We start from the raw sequence: 12297 nt of genomic DNA, 5'->3' as shown, positions 1-12297 counted from the left end.
GCTCTTTTTGTTGCCCCTATATGAGAGATGGTCTCTATTATTCCCTCATCTTGTGCCAAGTGTCATTCAACCTCTCCTCAGCTAGGTGTCTTCATCTCTAAAGTGAGGAGGCTGGATTAAATGACATCTAATGTCCCTTCCAGCTGTAAATGTGCATCCAAGTCCTAGCTTTACTGATCGATTTAGCATCTACTTCTTGTTTTATGAGTCTTGTTTCCATTCATACTGTAAGAATGTAAATAAGGTCCTATGGGGAGGTCCAGTGTCATACTTGTATATCTCACCCAGAACCACTCAGTGTGCTGAATATCTAATAGATGCTAGATACAGACTAGCTGATGAAATTGAGCCATAAAAGAATTAAGATGATGATGCAACCAGACCTAGGCAGCTTATATAAGAAAATCTGGGTACTCCAAGAATAAGGGGCAGCTAAGGTGGTTCAGTGGATAGAGTATCCGACTCATCTTCCTGAGTTCAAATCTGGCCTCAGATACTTACTAGCTGCATGACCCTGGGCAAGTCATTTTACCCCCAACTTAAACCTCAGTTTCTTCATCTGTAAAATTAGATGAAGCAGTTAATGGCAAACCTCTCCAGTATCTTTGCCAAGAAAATCCCAAATGGGCTCGCATAGAATCAAACATGACTATAAACAACTGAATAACAGTTCAAAGAACCTCCAAACTAGAAAGGAAATCAGAAGTTATCTATTCCAAACTGGCCCGACCAAGAATGCTTTCTCTACCATCCCTGAATAGCAATCATTTTGCCTCTGCTTAGAGAACAACAAATTGGGGATCCACAACCTTCTGAAACCTTCTGTCCCACTTTATGATAGCCAGCTCTAATCATTAAGAAGGTTTCCTTCAAGTCCAGCAGCTAGGTAGTGCAGTGGATAAAGCAATGCACTTTCAGGAAGCCCAGAGTTTAAATCCAACCTCAGACACTTACTAGTTACATGACCCCGGACAATTCACGTGACTCAGTCTCAGTTTCCTCACCTAGAAAATGGGGATGATAATAATAGCACCAACCTCTTAAGGTGGTCATGAGGACAAAATGAGGTATTTGTAAAGTGTTTCGCAAGGCTTAAAGAGCTATAAAGGCTAGTTGTTACTATTATTATTACTACTGAGAATGATGTTGATAATAATAATTCTACTTCCCTGAAATTTCTATCCATTACTTCTGGTCCTATCTCCTGGGGCCAAGCCAAATAATTTTAATCTTCCTCCACAGGAGAGCCCCTCAAATCCTGGAAAACCAGGAGAATGCATCTCCATCCCCTCTCCAGTTTTTTCTTCTTTAGGCTTAACATTCTCAGGTCCTTCAATCTTTCCTCATTTGAGACATGCTTTAGTCCCTTCCCCATCCTAGTAACCCTCTTCTAAAGCCTCATTAGTTTGTCAATGTCCTTCCCAAAATGTAATGACATAACAGAAAATATTCTGATGTGGCCTGAATAGCAGAGAATACGGAGAGCCAATGACCTCTCTGTTCTGGACACTTCCTCTCCATCCATGCAGCCAAGGACGACATTACTTTGTTCAGCTGCTATGTCACAAGGTTGACTCATACTGAACTCACATTCCATATCAATGACCAACAACCACTCTGAAGTTCTTACTCTGAGTGTAGAAAGGAAAGCGGCTAATATTAAAGTAGTATTAACAGTAACAACAATAAGTCACACTTAAATAGCATTTTCCTCACCACAATCCAAAGGGGTTGGGACCAGTGTTAACAGCATTTACCTCAGGAAATTGAGGTTCAGTGTTTTGAGTCACACTAGTAGGTAGTACAAGTGCTCTGACTTGAATCCAACTTTCCCCCGGTAGTTCATGTGCTCTTATAACACACACACACACACACACACACACACACACACCAAGAATTTGCATCATCCTTTCTGCTTAAAAAAAAAAAAGTTTTGTCAATCCCTTTTATTTTTTAAACACATCAATAGATTAATCAACAGACATTTATTGTTTTCTGTGTCAGACACCATGCTAAACACTGAGGATACAAAAAGAAAAAAGAAAAAAAAACAGTCCCTGCCCTGGGTGAGCTTACATTCTTACATAATAAGTTAGTACAGACAAGAAAAATGCAGAGTAGAGTGAAGGTAAGCTTCAAGTCTTTCTCCTTTTCAAAACTTTTCAAATTTATTCTCCTGTTTTAAGCCTTACCACAATCTTGTGAGGTAGACAGGGCAGGCGTTAACATTATCATTTTCCAGATGAAGAAATCGCAGCACAGAGAGGTGTAGGAATTTGCTCAAGGTGTCACATAGCCATGATGCCAACACAAAACCTGTATATTAACCCTGCATAACCTACCTGGGATTCCTCCAGGGAGAATCAAATCTATTGCACATCCCTACATATCGGAATGAAAAAACACCTCTCCAGGTGCTTCCCACTTCCTAGAGTCACTAGATTGGATTAACAAGGATCAAAGCAAGTTGATGAGATAACTTTTCTTTCTCCAAATAGTGATGCAGGAAACTTTCCCCATCAATTTCCCAAATTAAGCAGCCACATGCAGCCAATTCTGGCTTGTGTAATTGTCCCCCAAATTTTATAGGGATCATTGGACATTATGAACCTGGGCATCTTAGAAGAAAGTTGACCCCTTCCCTAACCCTTAGATGGTGGTGTTCTGGCATTCATCACTAACACTACTGAATAATTCACTTTGCACTATGGACAGAGGCAGTCTACTGTGGACTTTAATTGCACTTAACAGCGAATTATTTCCTCAGCAGAGTCTCATATGGAGTTATTCTAAAGGCAGAGCCTCTGTCTCCTGGGCCTCTGATTGGGGCTTGAGTATTGTACATGCATGAGAATTTTAAGCATGGGCCATCCTGAAGTCTGGCAAGGTGAAGTCAACCCAACCACCCTCAGTTCTCTTGGACTTCAGTGGACACAAACACATTGATAAAACCTCTCACTTCAATGTCAGCCAATCCTTAGAAGTTCATATGGCCCAGGACCTATTATATTGTAGCAACAGTTCTGACCCTAGATCAAAATGGATGTAAACCAACCACATTATCCCCCCTGTATACTGAGACACAGGACCAACCTAGCTAAATAGACAGGGGCTTATCACCAAAAGGTTGGTTGTTATGTAATGCTCTTTTTTTTAACATGTTGGCATTCTCACTAAAAATGAAACCAAATATTATAAAGAATTTGCATAAAGTGAAGCTAAATGTGAAATAACAAGTAAAAATGTTCCTGTGGGAGAGGCAAATAAAGGAGTTGCTTTCATCATACACATAAAGGCAAATCAAAACTCAAAACACCCCACCTCCTGGGACAATTGATCACCTTACCTCAAAATGTCCAAAATGAACATAATAAGCAAGCTGAATACTACCAAGGTAATTGCAGTTTATGTGGATATCCTTTTCAGAGTATTAAAAAAAATCAAGAATCTTATAAAAGTCTTTAGAAGATCCTCCAAACTAAATCAATAAATTTTGCTGATATTTGGTGACTTCAATGAAATGTGGATACAGGAAAAGACAGAAACAAAACTATGTTGGAACAAAAATAAGTGCTTTCTTTCAAGAAGAAAATTGTAAGGTACTAGACATAGTAAGCACTTAATGACATTAATTTTTCAATTTGATTTTCAGATGAAAATTTATTTTCTTTTGATTAAATTTTCATAATAAAAATTAAACTTTCAGGGGCAGCTAGGTGGCGCAGTGGATAGAGCACCGGCCCTGGAGTCAGGAGGACCTGAGTTCAAAGGTGACTCTCAGACACTTACCACTTACTAGCTGTGTGACCCTGGGCAAGTCACTTAACCCCAATTGCCTCACTAAAAAAAAAAATTAAGCTTTCATTAAAAGTGAAACTGACTAGAAAAAAGTATGTACATATATAGACACGTTGGAACTAGTCACCATCAGTATAGCAGATGTTTCAGAATAATTATGTAAAAAGTGATCAAATGATTAGAAAAAATTCAAGATTAGAAAGATAAAGATGAAAAGACACTGAATGCAATCACAGGTGCTCAAGCCAACTTGTTTAAATACAAAGTCAACTTTTAAAAATCGGAAATGGTTCAAAAGTAAAGATATTGATCATAAATCCAGAGGTGGAATTTACCTTGGAAATCCATCTGAGTCAACTTCTTTTATCTCTGTTACCATGCCATCTTTCATTTGCTTGGTTTTGGGGGGTTTTTTTTGTTTTATTTGTTTTTTGTGGGGCAATGAGGGTTAAGAGACTTGCCCAGAGTCACACAGCTAGTAAGTATCAAGTGTCTGAGGCCGGATTTGGAACTCGGGTCCTCCTGAATCCCAGGGCCAGTGTTCTATCCACTATACCACCTAGCTGCCCCTACCATGCCATCTTTTGAGAAGTTGAACCTCCTGCAAAACAGTTACCATGATTAAAGAGGCTAAAATAGCCCAGAAAACTTTCTCAGTCGAAACACACATACAATCTCCTTGCCAAGTAAATCAAAATGACAGATGAGCAATATTAGTTTAGAGGTCCAGAGGTATGGAAAGCATTTTCCTCAAAAAACAGTAAAAAAACAAAACAAGAAAACAAAACATGAAGAAGAAAACAAATCACACAGAGAGTATAGCATAAAATCTAGTTAAGGGTAGTACTTCTGGATGAAACTACAAGGACAACAATAAGACAATGAGAAACAGAATGGATCATACACTGTTCAAACAATGATAAATTTTCACAGGCATTTAATGTGAAGAAATTAGGAAGAACAGCTACATAGATCTTACCAATGCAAATACAAAAATCCATTTTGGAGGGTTACAATTTTAAAGGGACTAAGGAATTTGTTTATAATGTTTTCAAGAGGGCAAGATTCCCATAGAAAAATCAGACAGTGACCAAGAAGATAGGTGGTTGTGTATCACCACTTTCTCATCTCTAGAAAATCTTTAATGAGGCTAGATTAGGTGTATAGATCAAAAAAACCCCAAAGTGAATGGAAAAACATATAACAGACATAAGTGGGTTGCAACAGATTGCCAAAGATGATTTGCACCCAAGAAGTAGAATAAAAGATATCAGTGAAGACATGTATGAACTTATTAAGTAGCTAAGTAAGTTGTGTATCCAAAATGATACACATTTTTGTCCGATTCAGTTCTAGTGCCACAGCAGTATTACCAAGATTTTTATTTTTTATTTTCATCCAGTAGATTCTTCCATGGATGGATCTTCCATGGAGGATTCATGAAAATATACAGCCAAAATTTGCATGGGATGAGAAAGGAAAATATGCATTGATGGAGTGAGTATTCAAATGAAATCCCAGACCTAAGTACCCACACAAAGAGATCTGTAATTCACCTGACCAGAACTAAATGATGACTGAGAACCAATGGTGACTATTAGGAGTTGGCATTTGATTTCGTTTTAAGGGGTCCCTCCTGAAAGAAAGATCAATTCATCTAGACTTAAAACTTTGATCCAGGAAACAAAACAAAACAAAAAACAAACTTTGGATACCAGGGCCATTTAGAGAAACAACCTGGTCTAAACAGGCACAGGCTTTTAGTAGAATCTGGAACTCAGTAGGATCCATCCATCACCAACCATTATTAAGAGCCTATTATGCAGCAGTAAAGATAGAAAGTCTGCCTTGGAATAAGTAAGACCTGTGTTGCCCTCTGACACATAAAGTCTATGTGGCTCTGTGTAAGTCAATTAACCTCTTAATGCCACAGGCATCTGAATCTCCAAGTTGCAGAATAGGTGTCTCTGTGAATCAATTGAGAGAGTTTACCCCCTCAGTGCACTAAACCAATGAGAGCAGAGGTCCAATACTATCCCTGATGTGCCTGGCAGCCTATCTTATGTGAGGTGCTGGGGATAGAAAGAAAAAAAATTAAAGTCTCTACTCTCAGGGAGCTTACATTATATAAGGACTGGCAACATGTACGCATATAACTACATACAAAATAAATGTAGGATGAGTTGAGGTAGAAACTAGCCATAGGAGGTTGAGGAGAAATCAGGCAAGGCTTCAAGTAAAAGGTGGTATTCCAACTAAGGTTTGAAGGAAGGATTTTCTAACAGTGCACTAGGACTTGGAGTTGAAAGTAACCTAAATCATCTTAGGCTAGTCCCCCCATTTTACAGATGAGGAAAATGAGACTCAAAGAAAGGGAGATAAGCCTCTCTCTACAGGTAATAAAGCAGCAGCTCTGAGAGTCCCTTCACGGTCTGTGCTTCCATTCCTCCATCTAGAATATGAGGAGACTATCCATCCTTGAGGCTTGCTTTTATATTCCTTGTAAGAGGTGCGCCAAGTGAGGGAAAGCCCAGGGTTATTATTACTTGTGACTCTAAATTCTCTCTTGGCCTGAGAACTCACTAGGTGTTTGCTTCCATCTTCCATTTTCTGGTTCCAGAAAACCACCCCAGCTTTTCCCCAATATCACAGCTTTGCCCATTAACCTACGGCAGACTGAACTGCCCAAGTTCCGCCAGTGTGAACACAGGTGAGAGAGAGGACCACCCCGACCTTAGAGGAAGAGACTTCCACAGGGAGTCAAGAAACCTTTTGACACCCTTCCTTCTTGTACTAACAAGCCTCCCAAGTGCTTGCTACCCTATAAAACCTAACAGCGGTCAGGCTGTCTGAAGAACAGAAGCATGAAAACATGAGGTCTTTCCTGTTTGCTTCAGTTCCTTCTCTGAAGCTGGCTCCTACAACAGCTTCAGGTCCGTGGGCCACTTTTAGCTTTTTCTACAGGCCACAAACAGAAGCTTACATTGAGAGAGAGGGGAAGAGTCCATGGTATTTACATAGTCAATGAGGATCTGGGCCTGAGGTTCCCCCAATATTCTGCTCGTTGACGGGGTCTCCCACTAGAGAATGTAATTTCTCATTATGTCTGTATCCCCAGGGCCTAGCATACACACATTGGGAGCTTAACAAATGCTTACTGACTGAATGATTGGTATATAGCATAGACTTTTCATGGTCATTAGGAAACCCTGGCTGGAAGATATGGACATATAAGCACCGAGATCTGAGATGGAGAAAAGGAGTTTAAGGCAGGAATTGGTAGCAGCCAAAAAGTCATAAGCTGGATGGCCAAGACCTGAAAGGGCAGGCTAAGACTTCCGGGAACGGTTGGGCAGACAGCTCTTTGCCTAACCCACGATGGGCAATCTGGGGAAGAAGCTGTTTCAACCAAACAGGTCGACTTAGTTTTCCCAAAAAGATAACACACAAACATTCCTGCCTTCCTCACCTTTACTCACACAACTGTGCCTTCACCCATTCTCCACTTATCTGAATCCTGCCCAATCCATTAACAAAGCATTTAGAGGCAGCTAAGTGGTGCAGTGGATAGAGCACCGGCCCTGGAGTCAGGAGGACCTGAGTTCAAATCTGGCCTCAGACACTTGACACTTACTAGCTGTGTGACCCTGGGCAAGTCATTTAACCCCAACTGCCTTACCAAAAAAAACAAAAACAAAAACAAACCCAAAGCATTTAACTGAGTGTCTAGCAAGTGCCAGGTTCTGTGCTAGATGCAGGGGATACAAAAACAAAGGTGAAACATCCTTTAAAGTCTCAATCAAGTCCTACTTCTTCAAGTCTTCCACAGAGCCAATGGCTGGCTACCTTGATATAAGGTAAAGAGCACCAGACTTGGACTTAGGAAATCACAGTTCAAGTTCCAGACCCATGAATGCCAAGCAGTAAGACCTTGGGCTAATCATTGAATAATAAAATTACATATTCATATATTACTTTATAGTTCACTAAAAACTTCCTTCTCAAAAACCCTGTAAGATACTTATGGCTGGTATTATGATACCCAATACAAAGGAAGAAACTGAGGCTTCACAAGCTCCAAAGGCAGGATTCGAACCCAGGTCTTCTGAATCAAAGGCCAGCACTCTACCCAGGCAGCTAGGTGGGGCAGTGGATAAAGTACCAGCCCTGGATTCTGAAGCACCTGAGTTCAAACCTGGCCTCAGACACTTGACACTTACTAGCTGTGTGACCCTGGGCAAGTCACTTAACCCTCATTGCCCCACAAAAACAAAAAAAGATTAAAATTAAAAAAAAAAAGAATTTGCAAAGCCTCAGTCTTCCTCTTTGAATAGTAAGAACAGTCACCTACCTCACAATGTTATTGTAAGTTAAAGGCTTAAATTATTAAATAAGAGTTGTTATTATCAACTTCTTGGCCTCAGTTTCTTCATTTGCAAATGAGAAGGCTGAAAGAGATGACCTGGAAAGTCCCTTCATTTCTGACATTCTATGTTTCTCTTCTAATCTCCTAGGGCATCCACCCAGTCTACTCATTTGGCATTTATCATATATATGTGTGTGTATGTGTGTGTGTGTGTGTATGTATATGTATATTTATATATGTATATAGACATATAAGTACATGAACGTACATATAGACGAGTATATGTGGCCTTGTTTTGTTAATTGTCTTTTTCTATGTCCTTAGCCAGGATTGTAAACTCCCTGAAGGCAGAGTATTTAACTCCTGCCTTTCTGCATTTACCCACAACACCTTGCAAAGAGCTTCTCACTTAGTATAAGCTCTAGAAACGCCTGGTATATTGGCTCCTCCCTACCCCACTCCCTGAAGCCTGACTCAGGCTCAAGGAAAAAACTAGGGAACAGACAGGCTCAAAGCTTCAGATCTAGTCTCTATAGCCAGATGTGAAAAGACCAAAACAAGGTTCTCCCCTAGCTGAGCCACAGTTTCCCCTGCTGGTCAAACAGACCTATTCCATTTCCTTGGGATCCCAAATCAGCAATGACTGCAAAGCCCTTCCCAGGTACCATATGTCCTGGGCATGGTTATGATGATGTGACAAAGCAATTCTCATCAATGGCTTTCAGGGAAAAAGAGAGCAATCCTGGCAACAGCCAGGCAGAGAGAAAGGTTCCAGATAGATGCCTTCCCACCTCCTCCCTCTCAACAAAATCCCCAACCAGGCAGATTGGGGGACAGTCCTTAGGTGAACAAGGTCCTCTCCAGGGATCTCGGGCCAGCAGAGACCACTGGGACTAAGATGAGCAAGAGGGTAACAGATCCGTTTCCCCAAGGGGGAAAATAATACTTCACCTCTCTGCTGTAGTCAAGGACTCTGGTACAGGAATGAAAGTAAAAACTAGACTCTGAGGTAGGGAATCTCCCATCCTACCCCAAAACCCCTAATGTGGGAATCTAGAGAAAGTGCCTCAATTACCGGAAAAGGTCTAGCTATTTAAAAAAAGGTAGGGAATAGGAACAAATTTCAGGAAAAAAGGAATTTTTCCTTTTTTTTCCCCCCGGAAGGAGGTGGGGAGGAGGCTAAAGGTTTCAATCCCCCTGGAAAAGAACTGGGCCTTAGCTGAATCCAGTGATTATACAAGCTCAGAGACAAACACAGCGTTTTCCTCCTCCTACCACCCAGTCAGCACCCTGCCTGTAAGCACTCACCATGACCAGCATTTCAGAGGCCCCAGGTCAGGAACCAGGACTTGCTTAAACCTTGGCTTTTTCATGACAGAGAGCTTTTTTTTTTTTAAGAGAATTCCCCCACTTTCTTCTCTCCTGCTTTTTGATTTTCCTTTCTCAGGGTTTCTTCTCCTCAGAGTTTGGATGGCCCCAAACTGCTTACTGCAGAAATACAGGCCTGCTCCCTCTCCCCATCCCCATTCCAATCTGAAGCACTGCCTTCAGCAGGCTGGTTCCATCCAATTAGTTTGAAAAGCTTCATGCCAAGGAAATTTCTGCTTTTATTAAAAATAAAGACATGCTGGGCATGCAATGGACTGTGAAAAATATAATGAGTCTGGCATAATTATGAAGATCGAGGATAAGGTTACCAAAACAGACATACAAAGATATCCCTGAAGTGGGGGGAAGAGGGGAGAAAGAGGAAAAGGAGTTAAGATATAGATATAAATATCACATATATAATATGTAACATATATGATGTGTATAAAATATATACCACACATACATTCAGATAGCAGTACAAATGTCATATATATGCCACATAAGATATGTGTACATACTTTGTGGGTAGGACCATACTCTTTAAGGGAGGGGGAATCAAAGGGAAAGAATCTCCCCCTTATAAGCATTTCAAGTATTTCTCCACTTGGATAAAAAGCAAACCCCGGGGGGGAAAAAACTCCAACCTTCAAACAAACAGAAGAAAAGCCTCAATATCTGAACTGAGAAATGGTCAGACTCATTTCAAATAACGTCTGCTACCTCTGCTATACTCTGAGGACCTGCTTCCAGCTGAGCTAGGACGCAAAGCTGGCTCATTCCACCAAAAGCCTTGGCTCTAGGCTCTATGCATCTGGGAAAACAGATTCCCTTTCCTCTGAAAAGCCTCTCTTCCTTCTGATGTCTACTGATAGCAAAGGAAAGTCAGGAGGAGAAGAGTCTCTCTCTCCTCACCCCTTCTATCTCTTCCTCAAATCTCCCCAATCACCATATTCCAAATCCTAGGTAAAAGAATAACAACCACCCACATCTATTTTTTATAGTACTTAGTACTTTTGCCAGGTTTTCCCATACAGTTGTTCGTTTGATCTACAAGGAAGAACTGAAAGATAGGGTGGAATGTTAAGTCCTTTCATATTTAAAAGAAAAAAAATATATATGTGTGTGTGTATATATATATATATATGTGCATATGTATGTATACGTATGTACGTGTCTGTGTCTATATACATATATATATATATATAAAATGGTTCCTGTCATATTCATATCTCAGTTTTAAATCACTCAAGGACAACGAATCTGGGGACAAGGAATTTGGAAGGGGGAGACAGAGGAGATTCAAAAGGCCTGAATCTACTTATATATACTAAAAATCCGGAAAAATTTAAGCATATGAACAGGATTGTTCGGAAAGCACTCTAAGCCGTTTCTCTCTTACCTTCGGCCAATACCTCATCCACAGTGACCTGATGTCTCCCAATGCCGAAGACGCGGCCGATGTACCCACTCCCTGGGCCCGAGGTGCTCCCCCCTCCTCCGCTGGAGCCAGACCCCGGGCCAGAGCCTCCTTGCTCTCGACGGGAGTCAAAAAACTTCTTCATCTTGCAAAAGGAGGCAGCAACCAAGCAGCAGATGAAATGGTTCCTTGCTGCTTTTTCTTTCCTCTTTCTTTTAATTATGAAAAGCAATAAGTCCCAAGATTTCTTCTAGGATCTCTATTCAGATAACAAGAAAAATCCACTCATGGGGGAGAAGGGAAAAAGGTGTATATATTTATATATATTTATGCATATAATATATGTATGCTTCTAAGTAGTGCAATTTTCTCTTCCTCTTCTGGAAAGCGATTTTTTAAAGTTTAGACCTGTGATGGCAGAAAGAGAGGATGAGTCAGTTACTAAATAATAATAATTGTGATAATAATTATAATAAATCGTCTGCCTTTCTCTAGGGGGAAGACACACACACACACACACACACACACACACACACGGAAGATGCTACCTGCCCTTACATAGTGAGGAAAAACACCGGGTCACCCTCCCTCCCACTCCCCCACCCCCCCCATCAAGTGACAGCCACTGAAAACGCCTCCCCAGACGCGGGAGCCAGGCATATCCTGAGTCGGTATTTTCCGCAGGCAGGGAGGAAGACAGGCAAGGCTGGGAGGGCAGGATTGCCGGTCTCCCAGCAGCTAATACAACAGCGGTCGGCCACCCCCTCCCCCAACCCGGGGCACATCGCCCCTTCCCCAGACCCAGCCACCGAGCATCCAAGCAGCTTTTTACCCACTTCGTACAGCTCCCAGCTGCAGGCTCCTGGCTACCAGTTCAGCAACATTGTCACCGCCGCCGGATTCCAGATTGCAACTCTGTTGCAAGGTAACCCGGGAGAGGCGAGGATTGCATGAGGCTTCAGCTGATCGCTGGAGAGACCATCGGAGATTGACCCCCCTCTCTACCCCTCCCCCCCGCCGCCCCACACACCCTCTTCGGCTCCATCCATCCAACCAGGAAATGAACTGTCACAGGAAGTGTCTTTCCATTGAGGGCGAGCGGGCGGGGCGGGGCTGGGGTTAGGGGTGGAGCTTTGCATCTCCAAATTCACATCATTTCCCGACCTGGAGCACAGAACGAAGGAGGGAGAAAGGAGGAGTTGCAGTACCTAGGGAGTAGCCCAAGCAAGTGGTTGGAGGATTGCGTGCAGGAGGAGGCCGGGGAAAGGTCGAAGTTTTAATTTTCCTTCTTTTTTCTCTTAAAAAAAAAAAAAGACAAAAAAACACCCCAAACCCCTGAACCTTT

General features: G+C 41.7%; 1 protein-coding gene across 5 annotated transcripts in view; it reads right to left on the bottom strand.

Annotated features, from left to right (window-relative positions):
- AAK1 (AP2 associated kinase 1) overlaps positions 1–11953 on the bottom strand; it is a 279025-nt gene extending 267072 nt beyond the window's left edge. For all 5 annotated transcript variants that reach the window (XM_043983286.1, XM_043983287.1, XM_043983290.1 and 2 more), the window contains exons 1-2: positions 11789–11953; positions 10935–11360 (exon numbers count right to left, since the gene is read on the bottom strand). In XM_043983286.1, the coding sequence (XP_043839221.1) occupies positions 10935–11097 (163 nt within the window). In that variant the 5' untranslated portion in view covers positions 11098–11360; positions 11789–11953. The remainder of the gene's footprint in view (positions 1–10934; positions 11361–11788) is intronic.
- Between the last annotated feature and the right edge of the window lie 344 nt (positions 11954–12297).

The sequence above is a fragment of the Dromiciops gliroides genome, chromosome 2, assembly GCF_019393635.1.
Source record: "Dromiciops gliroides isolate mDroGli1 chromosome 2, mDroGli1.pri, whole genome shotgun sequence".
NCBI classification, from domain to species: Eukaryota; Metazoa; Chordata; class Mammalia; order Microbiotheria; family Microbiotheriidae; genus Dromiciops; species Dromiciops gliroides.
Note: the sequence above shows the minus strand (reverse complement) of the source record. Positions and strands in the feature narration are given on the sequence as shown.